At 42.9% G+C, this 15,971-nt stretch overlaps 1 protein-coding gene across 1 annotated transcript in view; it reads right to left on the bottom strand.

Moving 5' to 3' along the window:
- Positions 1-15,971, bottom strand: part of TMEM167B (transmembrane protein 167B) — a 103,873-nt gene that overhangs the window by 43,173 nt on the left and 44,729 nt on the right. The window contains exon 2 of the mRNA XM_078644224.1: positions 10,704-10,835. Within this exon, the coding sequence (XP_078500350.1) occupies positions 10,704-10,835 (132 nt within the window). The remainder of the gene's footprint in view (positions 1-10,703; positions 10,836-15,971) is intronic.

The following is a 15,971-nucleotide window of genomic DNA, read 5'->3' on the forward strand; positions in this document are numbered from 1 at the left end:
CTCCCCTAACCTACGCGCCTTGTGACGTCGTGTTAAGTATTTCATCTCGTCCTCAGCTAAGTCATTGTATCGAGTCATCTCAGCTCTTAGGTTTCCCAGGGTAGCAGCATCCGGGGATGCATCATACTCTGCTTCTAACAGACTAATATCTTTTTCGCAGTTTTCCAATTGTGTCCTAATGTCCCGCAGGATGCCTGCCGTAGTACTGATGCAGGTTCCTCGTATAGTTGCTTTGAATGCCTCCCAGACCATTCCTGCACTATCTACAGAGTGCTTGTTGTGTGTGAAGTATTCCTCTATTGCCTTATGTAGCATCTCCTTATATAGGGGATCTAAAAGGGCCTTCGCGTTAAAGCACCAGATAAATGGTGGGGAGACATATGTCGGGATAAGCACCTGGAGAGAGACTGGTTTATGGTCCGATAGGGTTTTGGGTAGGTGTGTTATGCTCATAACCCAAGTAGATGCACACTCCGATAGTAACCAATAGTCCAGCCTGGACCAGCTGTTATGTGCCCAGGAGGAGTGTGTGCTTTCATGAGCATCAGGATTCCGCTCCCGCCAGACATGATGTAGACGGAATTCCGTCATGCCATGCAGGATGGTTGAGAGTGCGCGTTGGTGATGTTCCGTTGTGTTGTGGGATCTATCCGTGGTGATGTTAAGGGCTACATTTTGGTCGCCTCCCCAAATAATATCCACAGGTGGAATGTTACGTATCTTTGCAAACAAGGCCATAAAAAAGTCCTGGTCATCTACATTCGGCCCATACACGTTAACTATGCCCACCCATGTACCTCTAAGGAGGCCCATTACAATGACAAATCTGCCGTGTGGGTCAGTATGTGTATGCTCTAGGAGAAACTGTGTGCCCTTACGAATTAGGATCGAAACTCCCCGTGCATAGGACGAATATGTAGCAGATACTGTATGTTCAGACCATCTGTAACCTAGTTTATCCGCCTTACCAGGAAGGAGATGGGCTTCTTGCAGTAGTGCAATGTCTACAGCATGTCTATCTAGGTATCGAATACCTGCCCTATTTTCCTGGGGCTATTGAGTCCACGGACATTCCACGTTAGGAAGTGCAAGGGTTTAGCAGTAGGCATGTTGTTACATCTGTGTAGTACATTTCTACCCCAGGCTTTAGGTGTCTATCGATTTTATCAATTGTCGAACCATATGGAAGTAGTGACCAAAACAAAAACAAAATAACAACTAACAACCCTCCCCCCACCCACTTCGCCATCCCAATCATGACAAAGCCTAAATCCCAAGGCCCTCATTACAATCGGAAAACCAGAACAAAGGGAGCTGCGAGTGAAGGTATCTCAGCAGCGTACCAGTATCCCAGAATCGGATACAACAACCAAAATAAAAAGGAACAATCTGTGTGGTATACACAAGGGGGGGCGATAGTGCCCGCTCATAACCCCAGCAAAGGTATGTCTGGGGGATCAAGCCAGGTTCACGGATAGCCGTGAAAGAAGTATGGCAATGGCAACCTGTTGTCCCATGCACGTAGCCGCCAACATAGTAATATAGAGTATAACGGTAACAGCTGCAGATAAAACCATAATCATAGGCAAATCATAGTTACTTACAGTATAGTCGTGCCACCCAGACTGCAACTAGATATCCTGAAAGCAGTTAAAGCATCTATAGTGACCAAATATTTACATCTCAGACATATAGTGAGTCCACAGTTTACGGATACAGCCATTAGCCATAACCACTAAGGAGACAGCCATATTTGTCCATCAAAGAATGGCCTAGCCGATGTCAGCTGTCCGGGGTGGAGATGATAGAGAGCAGTACTCTACTCAGCATCCGAGGGAGGATCATGATCAGCATGGTGACTGCGTGGGGATTTCCGCCGGAGGACCTGTGGATGGTTCAGTTGCAGGAACTTCAGCACTTCCTGTGGGGTGTTACATATCGTATTCTTCCCGTCTATGGTGATCTTTAGACGGGCCGGATAGAGCATGGCATATGTAATACCGTTGTCTCTTAGCTTTTTCTTTACGTCCATGTATCGTTTCCGGGCTTCCTGAACCTGAGAGGTAAAGTCAGGGAAAATAGATACAGACATTCCCTCGTGCGTTAGTTCTCGCAGTTCACGAGCTCTGCGGAGGGCCGCATCCCTATCCCTGTAATTTAAAACTTTGGCTATGATAGGGCGGGGTCGCGCACCCACAGCTGGTTTTGGTGCAAGAGATCGGTGGGCCCACTCCACAATAAACACAGGAGAGAAAGTTTATTTGCCAAGAATGGTTATAAGCAAGTCTTCCACATATTTTTCCATGTTTCCGATCCGCGTTGTCTCTGCAACTCCCATAAGACGTAGGTTACAGCGTCATGACCTTGCCTCCAAATCCTCTGTTTTTTCCTGGATAAGTTGCAGGGCTTTGTCCACTTTCTTGTGTTTCAGCTCGAGCTGCTGGGCCGCGTCTTCAGCATCAGAGATCCTTCGTTCTGCCATATCGATGCGTTCTGTGTGTTTGTCCAGTCTTTCGGACATGCGATCCACACGATAGGCTAGGGGGTCAATTTTTCCGTCAATATTGGTTAGGGTCGCTTGTATGGTCGCAAACATTGCCTGGACATCTGTCCCTGATGGGGTGGCTGCCATCGACGCGGTCTGTAGATCTCGGCTCGGTTGGCCCTCGTGCACTTCAGTGGGCTTTCGCTGCTGCTCAAACTGCAGCTTAGTCTGATTCCGGTCTGGCTTTCCCATTTTCCCACCAAGAGGCCTCCGGGGTGGTGCGTTGCAGTCCCAGCAGAGTTCACGCACACGGTAACCAGCAGTGGTTACCTCAATATATGAGCAGGTTCAGCAGGCTCCTAGGCCTCAGGCCAACCAATGGCGCCAAACACGATGCCTGCGTATACAAACGGCGGAGTCAGAGACAAGCGTGGAGGGTATAGGCAGCCGGTTCTAATCACACTCGGAGCTTCGTGCCGTAGCGCTCCCGCAGTCTATGCAATGCCCAGTGGCGCTATGACAGGGTGTATCCTGCGGCCGCCGGAGATCTCGGCCGCATCCTGATCTTAAGCGCAGTCAACATGGGCAGGGATGGGTCACACACGCCGCGCAACAGCTGGAAGGAGCGGGGAAGAGGAGCTCGGTCAGGGGCCAGTAGTCTCACACACCTCCAGGTGCTACCTCCGCTTCGGGGCACAGCGTCAGCAGCCAAGGTGCAGAGACGCGATATCCGCAGGGCCCAGGCACTCGGTCTCACACTCACCGCCAACTATCACGAGCCTCCCGCGCTGTCCAGCCAGGTCCGCACTCGTGCACAGCTGAGGGGGGCCACCGGCAGGTCCGCAGGCCCACCGCTCAGCTAGCGTGTCCGACCGAGCCCCGCAGAGCGCTCCGCGATGTGAAATGGCCGTTGGGCCTATGTCCTTAGTTCAATCCCCGGGCTCGCGTAGCATGTACGTAGTCACGCACGGCAGCAGCAGCGTCAGGGAAGCTCCGGTCCGGAGTTATGCGGTGCGGTTGTTGTACTTTGCCACATCGGATTGCAGAGCAGTTTAGTCCCAGCAGGTCATCATGTATTCCGGTCGCAGCAGCGGCAGCAGGGAAGCAGCAGCAGGGAAGCATCCGGCTGCCCAGGATAATGTTAGGATAGACGGCTTGATCGGGAGAGTTCGCCTACAGCGCGGCCATTTCCCAGCGCGGCAAACTCCGCCCCCCATCTAGCAATATATACTTATATTTAAACTTGCAATGCTGAGTACCTGCCAGGATAAGGGACACGGATTCAGTTGTCAACGTGTGATATGCAAAATCTTGATTATGAGGCTAGAGGAGGGGCACGCTACTTGCTCTATCTGATATTGCTGCATGTGAACCTGCTTTGAAAAGCAAACCCTTGGCGAACAAAAAAATGATCTAGCAACTGGAATTCAGATTGTCAATTCTGTAAAAAAAATTAGTAAATAGAATTACCAGTACAAGAAATTAAACTACATATTTCTCCAAGTTAAGGGACAGGATTCTTGCCCTAACACTCTCCAGTGAAACAAGATAATGCAACGCTTACACGTCCTTCCATTTTTCCACAGCAAAGTGTTTATGCATAGTAACCAGGTACATTTCAACTCTTGGGTTTATTGTTAGTTCTAAAACCTTTTCTGCTACCTCAACAGCTGCACCACAAGGACTGCTTCACGGTGTACAGATTGAGTGCCCTACCCTACATCCCTCATGAGGTCTCATACAAGAATACAAGGGAAGGCCATCATCAGCATACCACTCGCCATACTGATGTCATAATACAAAAAGATGGACTTTGGGACCCTTTTTTAATTTCAGATCTACTTCTACTTTTACTTTGCAAAGATACTTCTTTAGGCCATACCACAAAGTGGCTTCACAGACACTCAGGCAGCACCCACCTCTGCTACTCAAAATCTGGGCACAGCAATGGAGCGGCAGAGAGCAGGCACCTTGGAGCAAAAGCAGAGTCCAGCCACATAAGGCAACCGTAAATCCCTCAAATATTTAAGTTGTATCTGGTGAACTGTTTAACAAGTTAAAACTAAGCCCATAAACTTGAGCCGGGCTGTAATGGGAACCAGTGCCAAAAGACGCAGTAAGGAATGATGTGATCTCTGGCTTATAGTCGGACGATTGCACCGAGTTCTGACTTGGTGGGCAACTGCATAATGCAAAAAGGCAATGTAAAGTCAGTTAAAATAATCCAATCTGGGCAGAAGGATAGCCATTAGAGAACCTCACAGGCGTGCATGCCTACATGCCTATTATCCTTGTTAATGGCAGCAAAAGGATGGTGACAATCATATATGAATGTACATTTCAGCACATGTGCCTTTGCAGAGCACAATATAAAGACTTAAAAATAGTGAACACAAAAATCCTAAAAGAATTAATACACAAGTGTTTTGAACCAGTAGTAACACTGGTAGACTGGGTTAATAAGTAGTATGTCATTGAATGTGAAAGGTTGTAATGATCTGTGTTGAATCCCATGGTTACAGGTTTAAACCTCTGTTGGTTCACTACGTCTTTTATCCTTCCAAGATTGATTTAGACGGGTACCACTGATTTGGATAAAAACAACGAGTTATCAGTCAATAGCACTAAAGATCCTTGTGGTGAAAGAGTGCACTAAAATAACGGATTTTCTTCATGGGATAGAGTAGTGATGGGGCAGGCAGATTAGAGGGCTCAGGATGTGACTGACTGTCTCAACTACATCACCATTTAAGCTTAAAGACTGATGTGTGACGGATGCTTGCCCACACAGTATTTCCTATGCTGATCCTAACATGTAATTCATGCCCAACACTACTAACCTTTGAATGACATGTGAGTGAATCTAAATGAGCGTAGCCAAGCTTTGAGAACCAAATAGGTCAAGTGACAGACTCTTACAAGCTTCTCAGCATTTTACGAGTGCTCTTGGCATGTGACCAACTGGTCCACTTTCCTGCCAGCCTGTCAATGGGAAAGTAGACATGAAAGCAGTGCTATCAATTTGCTTTATGTAATGCGCAAGAGCCTCAGATAGCATAGGCCTTTGATGTATGAGATGTACAAGAGCAATTCAATATGCCCAATTGAAACCGAAGTACATACAGTTATCAAACATCATTGGTTCACTGGAGACTCAAGTTTGAAAAACATAATTTGCAAGGCATGGCAATTTTGTGCAAATCAGAAGTCATACATAATAGCCTTCAGACGTTAACAACAATAATCTTTAATTATTTTCTAGAAAATTGTGAAAACATATGCTAATGCCTATATATTTATTTACTCATATAGATTTAGGAAACACATGTTCAGTGTCTCCTGCAGTCACACAAAACACAATCATTCGTTATGTCTGCAGACATGAAAACAATCAACCAATGGTCAACCCAATATTTACGAGCTAGGTGAAATATTCACTCTATTTACAGAGCACCGCTTTCATTTATTGCGAAATAAGCTGTTTGTTCCTGTCTGACATTTCAACCTCGTTTCTAGATAAAAGGTAATCATTAGGACAGATTAAGAACAAGCACACAAATTAAGGGACAAAATCCTTAAAATCCCATACACCAGTGTATAGTATAGATAAGGTGCCAGGAAGCCATCCAGTAGGGAGGATCAAAACTGTTACTTACATGTAAAGCATCGATAGTCACTGTGGTAAGCATAAATCTTGTTGTCGGGAGGGCTTAGTATGAAATCACTTGGTTATTCGACCTAAGCTGCACTAGCATGCCAGGCAGAGCTATCAATTAAACATTACTTGTGAAGTGCTAGAATTCAAAAATAAAATTAATTACCGACTGGAGTGCAAACAAGGCACCATAGGGATCCTAAAGGGGAATTAATGGTGGGAAGCACGAGCAGTACCGTTCTGAGGGATTTGTGAATAGTTCATGTTAAGGTTGTCTAAGAGGGAACCCACCAAGTTATCCTTCGCCTAGGTCCCCATTTGACCACTCAGTGCTTCACAGGGTACTCAATGTTGCCAAATGCCACACAGGGATTGGGTTCTTTTTCATATTTAGAGGGGTTTTTTCTGTCCAGCATTTCTGGGCTGAAAGAAAGAACAATTAGATGTTGTTTTCCAAGAACACTTCCCTCAAAGTGTTTCCCCTCATCTGCACAAAATTCAGACCATCACAGAAACGCCTCTGTGATTGCTAACATTCAACTTCCCTCCAGTAATCCTGTAGGCCAGCAGACATTTCCAAGTTGAAACAGGGTCATCACTTAAGCATTGTACAACTTAATCTATTTCAGTGATTAGTAAGTCTATAGGTTCCTTGCGAGGAATTCTAAAAACCATCATGTCGGTCCTTCTGTGTAAATGGTCCAAAACCTTTATCATAGTGTTCAACTTCAGAATGGGCTCAAATGTGTAAGTCATTAATTCTTTCAGGTCAGAAATGAGAATTTAAACTTCACCTTACCACATTTCAAGCTTGATGCCTCTTCTTTGCAGGACCGACTGTTCCTTCTTTAACAGCCAACTTCTCAAATTAAGCTTCGAGCTATGCCAAAAGTGATTCACGCCTTTGGTAATGTCGCTCCTATTTTTGAATGAAGGTTACCACACATGGCATTAATGGATTGGAGTATGGCTTTCTCCCCGCATGAAAATTGTACCTCCTCCAATGCTACTTCAGATGCTTCACCTCGGTGATCTTTGTGTTTCAGAAACCTAGACATGGATGGCTTGCTCCTGTATGTATGTGGTATTTATATAACATGAATCTAACCAAAGGCAGGTTAAAAGCAATTTAAAAAGGGCCATTTGGATTCCAGTTTAATATTTGTTTTCCAGACGACTGTGGAGCCACTGCCAAAGGTTTCAGAATCGGTATGATTTGGTCCTCTTTCAAATGTAATTTTCAGCCTGATCTCCAGGCAAGGCCTTTGTGCAAAGTGGACAAGCACAATGGGAATGGCTCAAACCAAATACATCCAAAATATGGGCATCTGGCTGCCATCACCTTATTAAAGCAGTAATCAGCAACAAACAAAAGGGCAGGGCCTGCTTAGAAAGTTCCTCACCTTGAACAACAGAAACTATTGTCCCACCTTTCACCCCCACTACTTACCAAATAGCTGTGCACTTGAAGAACTAATCAGCAGTCCTTTGCTAACAAGGTCCTCACTGAATTCCTACAAGTATCTGACTCCTTTCTCCTCTCTTCTGCATTTGGGCCTCCAGCCACAGAATTCAGGCAATACACTTCCTCTGTTTCGGGGAAGCGGTCTCGATTCTCCATTTCATGCCATCCTAAACCAAGGCCACACAAAATGGATCCCACTGGCCCCAGTACACAGGTACATACACGCCTACACAACTTATAAATGGAATGTCAGATTATGGGGTTAAGCCAAATAAGAAGTCACTTCTTAAGAGGCACTATGTTGAAAAATCTAAAGCCCTTAAATTCATCCTCATTAGCCAAATATGGCCTAGAGTTTCATGATCTCATCACTATTTACAAAAGACTTGGCATTTATTACTGAAACTTGTTTCAAATCCAATTCAGAGTTTGCCATTGAAAACACAGTTCCTCTCTATTATCTCGTTGTCTCAGTGGACCAATATGACTGCGTTAGAGGAGGACTGGCAGTTCTATTTAAAATAAAATTCTCATTACAGCTCCCCACAAGCCTTCCATCTCCAGAGCACAGTTGCTTTTGAACGAATTAAAACTCTCAGACACCTTTGCGTATAAATTTCTAGACGCTAACAACTGCATTCTTTTGGGTGATTTAATAAACATATGGACTGCCCAAACGACGGTTCAGCTAGATTCCTATTGGAAAGTTGGGTCTCCCTCAAACTTGATCAAGTTGTAGTTGGTCCTACACACAATAAAGGCCATACACTTAATTTTCTCAGCCCCTAATACCATTTTAGACTGCTATACTTACCCTCTAGCCTGATCATCAAGTACATTTTTTACTCTCTTCAAGCCACCCCTTTATCCCAACTCTCTGCGCCTAATAGCAGAAGTATAGGCAGACCTTGGTCCTGATTGTCCTTACCAGCAACTTCTACACCCATTGAAAAATTACCCCTGAACTCGAATCTGGTTACTCTTTAACAATTGGCTTACACAATCCTCAGATGAATTACTACACCAAAAAACGATTACATTTAAACATACCCACCCTCCAGCACCCAGTTTTCTGATGAACTTAAGGAAAGTAATCTAACATATAAAAGACTTAAACGCAATTGGAGAACATCTTACTACTAATCAAATCCAACTATCGGCAGGATCTGGAAAAGCACTCAAGAAATGTCCGCTCTGGTAAATTCAACTTTTGTTGTCTCACTAATACTCATGCCCCAATAAAACGAAGGCCACTTTTGATATATTCAGGTCTCTACAGAAACATGATTGTTGTTGCTATACCTGTTCTCCAGCTCAAACTCCATGTAACAATATATGTTTTTTCTGAAATATTTTTAACACCTTTATGGTTCGTGGAGAAGCGTGGCTCAGTGGTTAGAGGCGGCAGACCCGGAAGCTGAGATCGGCCGTGGACCATGGTTCGATTCCCCGCCTCGGCGGGTCTCGGGCTCAAAAATTCCATGGACTCGACAATTCTCGCTCTGGTGCCTACTCGACTCACGGGGTCACACTCTGCGACTCTGGGCAATAGCTTGCTTAATCTCCACTACGGCCCCTCGCGGCGGGATGCCTGGCTTTCACCTTGTGGATACCCGGCCGGAGTATCTCACAGGGGAATACCAGGACGGGTTCCCTAAGCAAGCGCCTTGAGACCCCTGGGTGATTCGTGCGCTATATAAATCGAAATACAATACAATACAATACAATACAATGGTTAACTCCCAACAGGTACCTCTACCGGAGATGTTCTGAACAGATTCGCCTCAGTTTGACAATTTTGCTCTTATTGATGACTCTTTTGTTCACAACAAACTGCCCTTACCTAAAGAAGGCTCTCCTTTGGATACATATCCTACTGAATTCCTTCACCCACGGTCAACACAAAATGTTCCTGTGCTCACCTCTCTTTCTCTTCTGGAACAGTTCTGGAAATTTGGAAGCAGGCCTTAGCTGTCCCTCTCCTAGAGAAACCCTCCGCCAACCATGAACTTCTCTCAAGTTACCATCCTATCTTCCTACTTCCATGCCACCCAGGATCTTGGAATCATGTATCAATGAGAAACTATAATCTTTTCTTGAAACATTTAACTATTTTGACGCTCAGCAGCCCAGCTGTCGATCCTGTTTTAGCACATAGTCAGTCCTGTTGACAGATATCAGTAGGATAAGATCATATCTAGAGGTTGGAGATTCCACTAACCTTATTCTACAAGACTTCATTCCTGCTTTTGACACAATCTCATATCTTGTCCTTATTCATAGAATTAAAGAGGCTGGAAAGAGAGGCCAGGTGCTTGATTGGTTTTCTCTCTTTTTTTCTCCAACAGAACACAAGCTGTACATTTTCAGCCTTATCAGACATTTCAACGACCACATGTGGAGTTCCAAAGGGTTCTGTCTGGAGCCCCACTCTTTAATCCATATGTCACACCTTTGGCAAACATTATCTGTTCCTGTGGCTTCACCTATTTCTCATACGGCGATGATACCAAATGAAAAACAATACCCTTGTGCTGAATTCTGAATTCTACCAAAACCTTGGAGATGTTTTCTGGTAATTTGCTCATCTGGGTCTTTGAAAGTTGGTGTTGTTCATTTGGGAGGTCCTGGTCTTTCTCAAAAACACCTCTATAGACTCTAATGTATCAAGTATGCAGATGCTCGTCTCTTACTCAGGGTAAAGTAATATGAATCTACAATGAATCATCTTTGCACATTACATTGGCTTCCTATAGGAAAAAGTTGTATATTCAAAGCTCTTTTGCCATTGTTGTTGAAGGTGTACCAAACAACTCTGTAATCTGAGATTTTATCACAAAAAGAATTAAATACATTTAGCTTAACAGGTTGACAAAACTCACAATGGTCAGTAGCTCTAGGGATTATTTCCCAGGTATATGCTAAACGGTATACGGTAGTCTGTGATTTCAAAGCCACTTCATAGTTAAAGGCATACAGTTTAAAATACCTGAGCAAGCGTGTAAATAGAAGAAATAAAAAACACATTCTAAATTACATGGACAGATTCTCCATATTTCAATACAAGCATGCCTGTTATTTTATAGTTTACATCTTACCTTTGTAAAACACACCCCAGACACCCTTCTTCTCAGACAGCAGCCAACTTTTCAGGCGAGGCACCTTCTTGAAGTAGGCACACGTGCATACGAAGAGCAGACCAAAAACTAGTATTCCATCTAAGGAGTATACTAGAAGAAAAACATAATAAATAAGCAAAGCCCTCCATGGTACAGCGAACACACAACAACTCAGACAGCAGTGGCATGTTCCATTAAAGCCATACCCAACCCTTCACTACAAAGATGCATAAATAACCTCTTCCTCACTACACTGCCCCTACTGGCAGGGAGGTGCGAACAAATAGTGGGCACAAATCATACCTGGGCATGGACCATCTACACAAATGCTACAAGGATCAGCACGTTGTCACGGTAAAAGACAAGGACCTTCAGCAAAGCTTCACAACTAGATGACACTAACAAACAGCTGCAAACCTTTCGTTGTCAAAAGATACAACAAAAACCCCTACCAACAAACCTCATCTCCAGAAATCACAAGAGAGCCCCAACATCCCCCTTGCAGTCTTGAAATCAAACAGAGCCCAGATCCTCATGCTAATAATGCATTCAGTATTAGTGGCATTTGAGAACTGTTTACTAAAACAGGACAACAGTATGTGCGCTAAGGAGGAACATATAAATTACACCCACCTCACAGCCTGGGAACGTACGATAAATTCCCAACTAACACAGCTGGATTTTTCACTGTATGAAATGTCATTAGAACAGAGTTGCCACCAAACCTGACAGCTATATCCCACAGTCAGTAAAAGTGACTGGGAAGCTCTGCTACAAGGGAACACAACAGGGTAATGCCCCCATCTCAAAGACAGAAAACCTGTTCTTACAACCTTCCATATCCACCCGTCACACACAACATTGTGGCATTCCTCTGGAGTGCATCATCTCTTTTTTTCAACATTTAACTAATTCCCTTACTGGAGCTGATAAGATAATTCAACCTACTTGTTCAACTATACAGGTGAAACACTCAATAATATCAAAAACAGAAGGCCTAGATGACCTTTACAAGGCAAGGCTTGGCCACTGCTTCCACTGCTTCCATGCCATACATGATGAGTAACCACCTTAAGTTCAACACTATCACAAAGATAGAGACCATGAATTGTGAGAAATGGCAAGAACAGCAATTGGACCCAAGATCCAAATGACCTGCCAGCCACATCAAGAGGAAACATATTGGTAAACATGTACTCATATTTATCCTGGACACCACCTGCAACCCGGTCACACACAGCAACTTCTACACAATGAAAAGACTGATGTGTCTTCCCATTTCTTGGATACCAACAAAAACGACAAGATATATTCATATTTGTGATTTCCAAGCTTGGCTACGCCCATAGCTTATACCATGGCACTCTGTTTAATCATTTGCCAAATAAAACAATGCCAAAACACTGTGGCAAGACTCCTCCTCCTTCCCCTACAGGACGCATGATGGCAGACCTTCAAGCACTAATGTAACCTGACAATCAATGTTCAGCACACTTTTGTTGCCTTCAGAGCCTCCATGAAAATGGACCACCAATATCTACAAACTAAATTTAAATGACACAATGTAGGACACTGTGCTCCAGGCTAGCAACACATGGTCTTATAAGAAAACTATAGGAGGCACAGCTTTCTCTGTATAAGCTTCCAAATTCTGGAACACATAGCCAGGTTAGATTTGAAGCATTCAGGAAAAAATACAATTTCCTACAATTCAAAAGAGAGCTGAAAACCTGGTTGTTCACGAGATATTTATACCAACAACTGACCAAGAGATGGAACCCGGAACGAGAATCCAGCTTATCTGTTCTAGTACAGTCCAGAGATCGGGAAGAGTCCAGAACAGCATACCTAGGCTTTCCTGTTTTCAGTTTCTATTTTTGGTAAATTCTGGTGTTTTCCTCCCGTCTTTTCAAGTGATTTCAATACCCCAAAAAAAACGTGGCTATCAGTGGTTACACATTTTCGCGCCATTAAAAACTACAGAAACTGTTTTTTCAGTGTTTATGGAACGTTTCGCTTTTATTATTGATTGCTTGCTTTATGCACTGATAGTGTATGGTATATAGACAGTGTAAGTATGGTGTATATGATGTCCAAATATATTTTTTCAAATTAAACTTATTGTAGTACACCATTCAATACTTCTTCATTGAGTCTTTGGTCATGCACGCTTGCCCTTTTCAAACGTCTGTGAAAAGGCTCCCTCAAGATTGGCACTTGAGATGGGCGGCGCCAAAACAGCCAGTACACAATTTGTTAACTCTGGCCACTGACATAGCTTTCCATGCCAATACTGGTTCACTTGAAGATTGCGATTCTCAGGGCAGGTTCTGCAACATTTGCGCTGATCTGGGCGCTTATGCCCTCCGAGTTATTGAAGAGGTCAAAAATGAAGCAGCACTTTTGAAACTACGGAGGAAATTCCCCTTTAGGCAAAGGATCTAGAACAGAGTACCACATTGAGGTTTAATTGGCTTCAAATGCCATTGGTCATGAAGGGACATTTCTATGCATGATTGCAAGCCATTTCTCATACATTGTAAAATAAAAGTTCCTGAATTGCTCTTCACCATTGCTTTGCTTACAACGTAGCAAGCACCCTAACATGAAACATGTTGCAGTGCCAAAGTCACTAAAGGTGTCGGCCAGCCTACTCTCAAGGAGATGTTTCACATCTACACCAATTATGCTGAACACTTGGCAGACAAGGTTGTTTTAGACTCTAGTTTTTTTATTATGTCCACTACAGCAGTTATGGTTTCCTGCAAAAATCTAAGAATGCAGTAGAGTGTACTCTTTTCACATCACTATCAATATGTGACCAAAGATCCTCACATTTCTTGCCTTTGGCATAATCACTCAGCAAAAATTCTGTAAACGGTTACCACATGGTTAATAGAGCATTCATAGCCCATTGGAGTGAGAACAATCAGCTATGGGACACAGTTGGGATGACTCTTTCTTTGATGCCACACCAAGCACAAAATGATAAATATTTGCGGTTTAGTTCCTGTGCATAAGAAAACAGTGCACCAGAATGGACTAAAAAGTCAATAGCATTCCTCATTAACTCTGACGATTATTAAGATGCTTTCAGCATACCATCTAACAAGTGGCAAGGATATCTTACAAGGAAGCACTTCAGCTCAGTTATTGATTTTGACAGGTCATCATACATATTTTCCATACTTGTAGCTGAACCACTGCAAATACAAACAATATCACTCCAATCTTTTTTGAACTTGGAAAGAACCTTTTTGCAGAGCATTCCAAGTGACATTGCGTTCCATGTTTTCCAAAAGTCTGGGGCATGTTTTAACCACTATCCCAGATGCTTGATGATAGAGCTCTTTTCACATATACTTGTCACTGTACCTTGCAATGAATGTTTAACCTGTTCGATGCTCATGATGAGCTGAGCTCGTCATGAGCCACGGCGCTCCGGTGCTCATGACGAGCTCCGCTCGTCATGAGCCGTGGAACGCTCAGGTGCAGGGAGAATTCCCCTCCTGTGCTGAGTGTTCCACGGGAGGTAATGCACCTGTGACGAGCTGAGCTCGTCATGAGCACAGGAGCGTTGTGCCTCATGATGAGCTCAGCTCGTCATGAGTATGCGGGCGCTGTGCGCGCCCCCCTCCACCCCCCAGCACAGCGGGGGAATAACCCCCGCAGCGAAGGGGTTAAAACCTGAGGTGTTGGCAATTCGCCTGTCATCAATACAGACTCACTAGAAACTGGGGGTTGATGAATCAAGGCTTTTTACCCACTCTGTGGGTAAATGTGAGGACACATATTAGGAAAGATTCTTATGAAACCAGCCATTTTACCTATCATTGAAAGAAATCAAACGCAACCAAATTATCAAATATGATTTTATATTTCCTGATTCTCTACAGTTTATAAAATAATTAAACAAGACCTAAAACATACTTCTCAACCCTGCATCTTTAGATCAAAGACACCAAACCTGTGTTACAGACCTTCACCCAACATTGATATTGACATACTGAAGCGATTATATATATATACATACACACACCTATATACATACACACACCTATATATATATATATATATATATATATATATATATATATATATATATATATATATATATATATATATCCTAGACCAATATATGCCTTTCTAGTCAATATCAGACTTACTCACTACCACTCAGCTCCAGAAGACTCCTTCCAGACTGCTAAGATGAATAACTCTAACCATAATTATCCCTACACTTCACAGACATAGTAAGCAAAGTCTGCCCAACTTCTAATCACAAAGAGAAGAACAATAACTCAAGTCTTATTGACAGTCCTCGCTACGTCAACCTGATGAATACCGTGCCATCATACACCACTTCATCAACGGATCCATCGCCATCAACTGAACAGGAATGTATGAAAGAACATGTCAAAACATTGCTGGCAACTGGAGGGCACAGATATAGTCTAGAGAAACCTAGGTATGTAACCACACATGCCTTGGGGAGAGATCTACCACACCACACTACAAAACAGTCCATACTGCAGGTCCCGAACACATACTCTGAGCAACAAATCCTATAATGTCAATGAATAAAGAATTCAAATAAACAGTGTTAGTTAAATAGCTAACTTGTTTATTTGTTTAGATGTCTTGAAATCATTTAAAATAAAAATACTATACATAAAGTATAAAAGACAATTTTACAAGCACAGGACTAGTAGATAAAAACCAAATTACATGTATAAACTTTATTCCAAAATGGATATAAATGTCATCACACATACAATTGGTTTTTCAGTAGTTCCCATAAAACAGATTCTTGTGGCATCCTTCGTTGATCTTATTCCATTCTCTCTGAACAATGCTTTTTAAAATCTTTTACGAATAGCAACCAGTTTTGGACAGTTACAGAAAGCATTTTCAATTGTTTCATAACTTAAATGGCACAAACACCATATGATTTGTTGATTTATTCCATACACCCTCGACCAGGAAGAGGGTAATACAGAAGAGACAAAAGCTTAAAAATATTTTTCACCATTGATGGATTTATTAGTGAATCTAAATAGGCCTGTTGTATGAGTTTATAGGAATCTATGACATAACAGCTATATTTTAGTCTTGACCATTTCAGTCTTGACCATTTCACAACCGCAGCTTCAAAATTTAGATGAATTAATTGCTTGCTTAATTAACTTTTTACGGTGCAGCCTATTCAGATTAAGAAAAATTAATTAATGATGGTAGATTATAACT

The sequence above is a fragment of the Lissotriton helveticus genome, chromosome 5_1 (assembly GCF_964261635.1).
Source record: "Lissotriton helveticus chromosome 5_1, aLisHel1.1, whole genome shotgun sequence".
Lineage (NCBI taxonomy): Eukaryota > Metazoa > Chordata > Amphibia > Caudata > Salamandridae > Lissotriton > Lissotriton helveticus.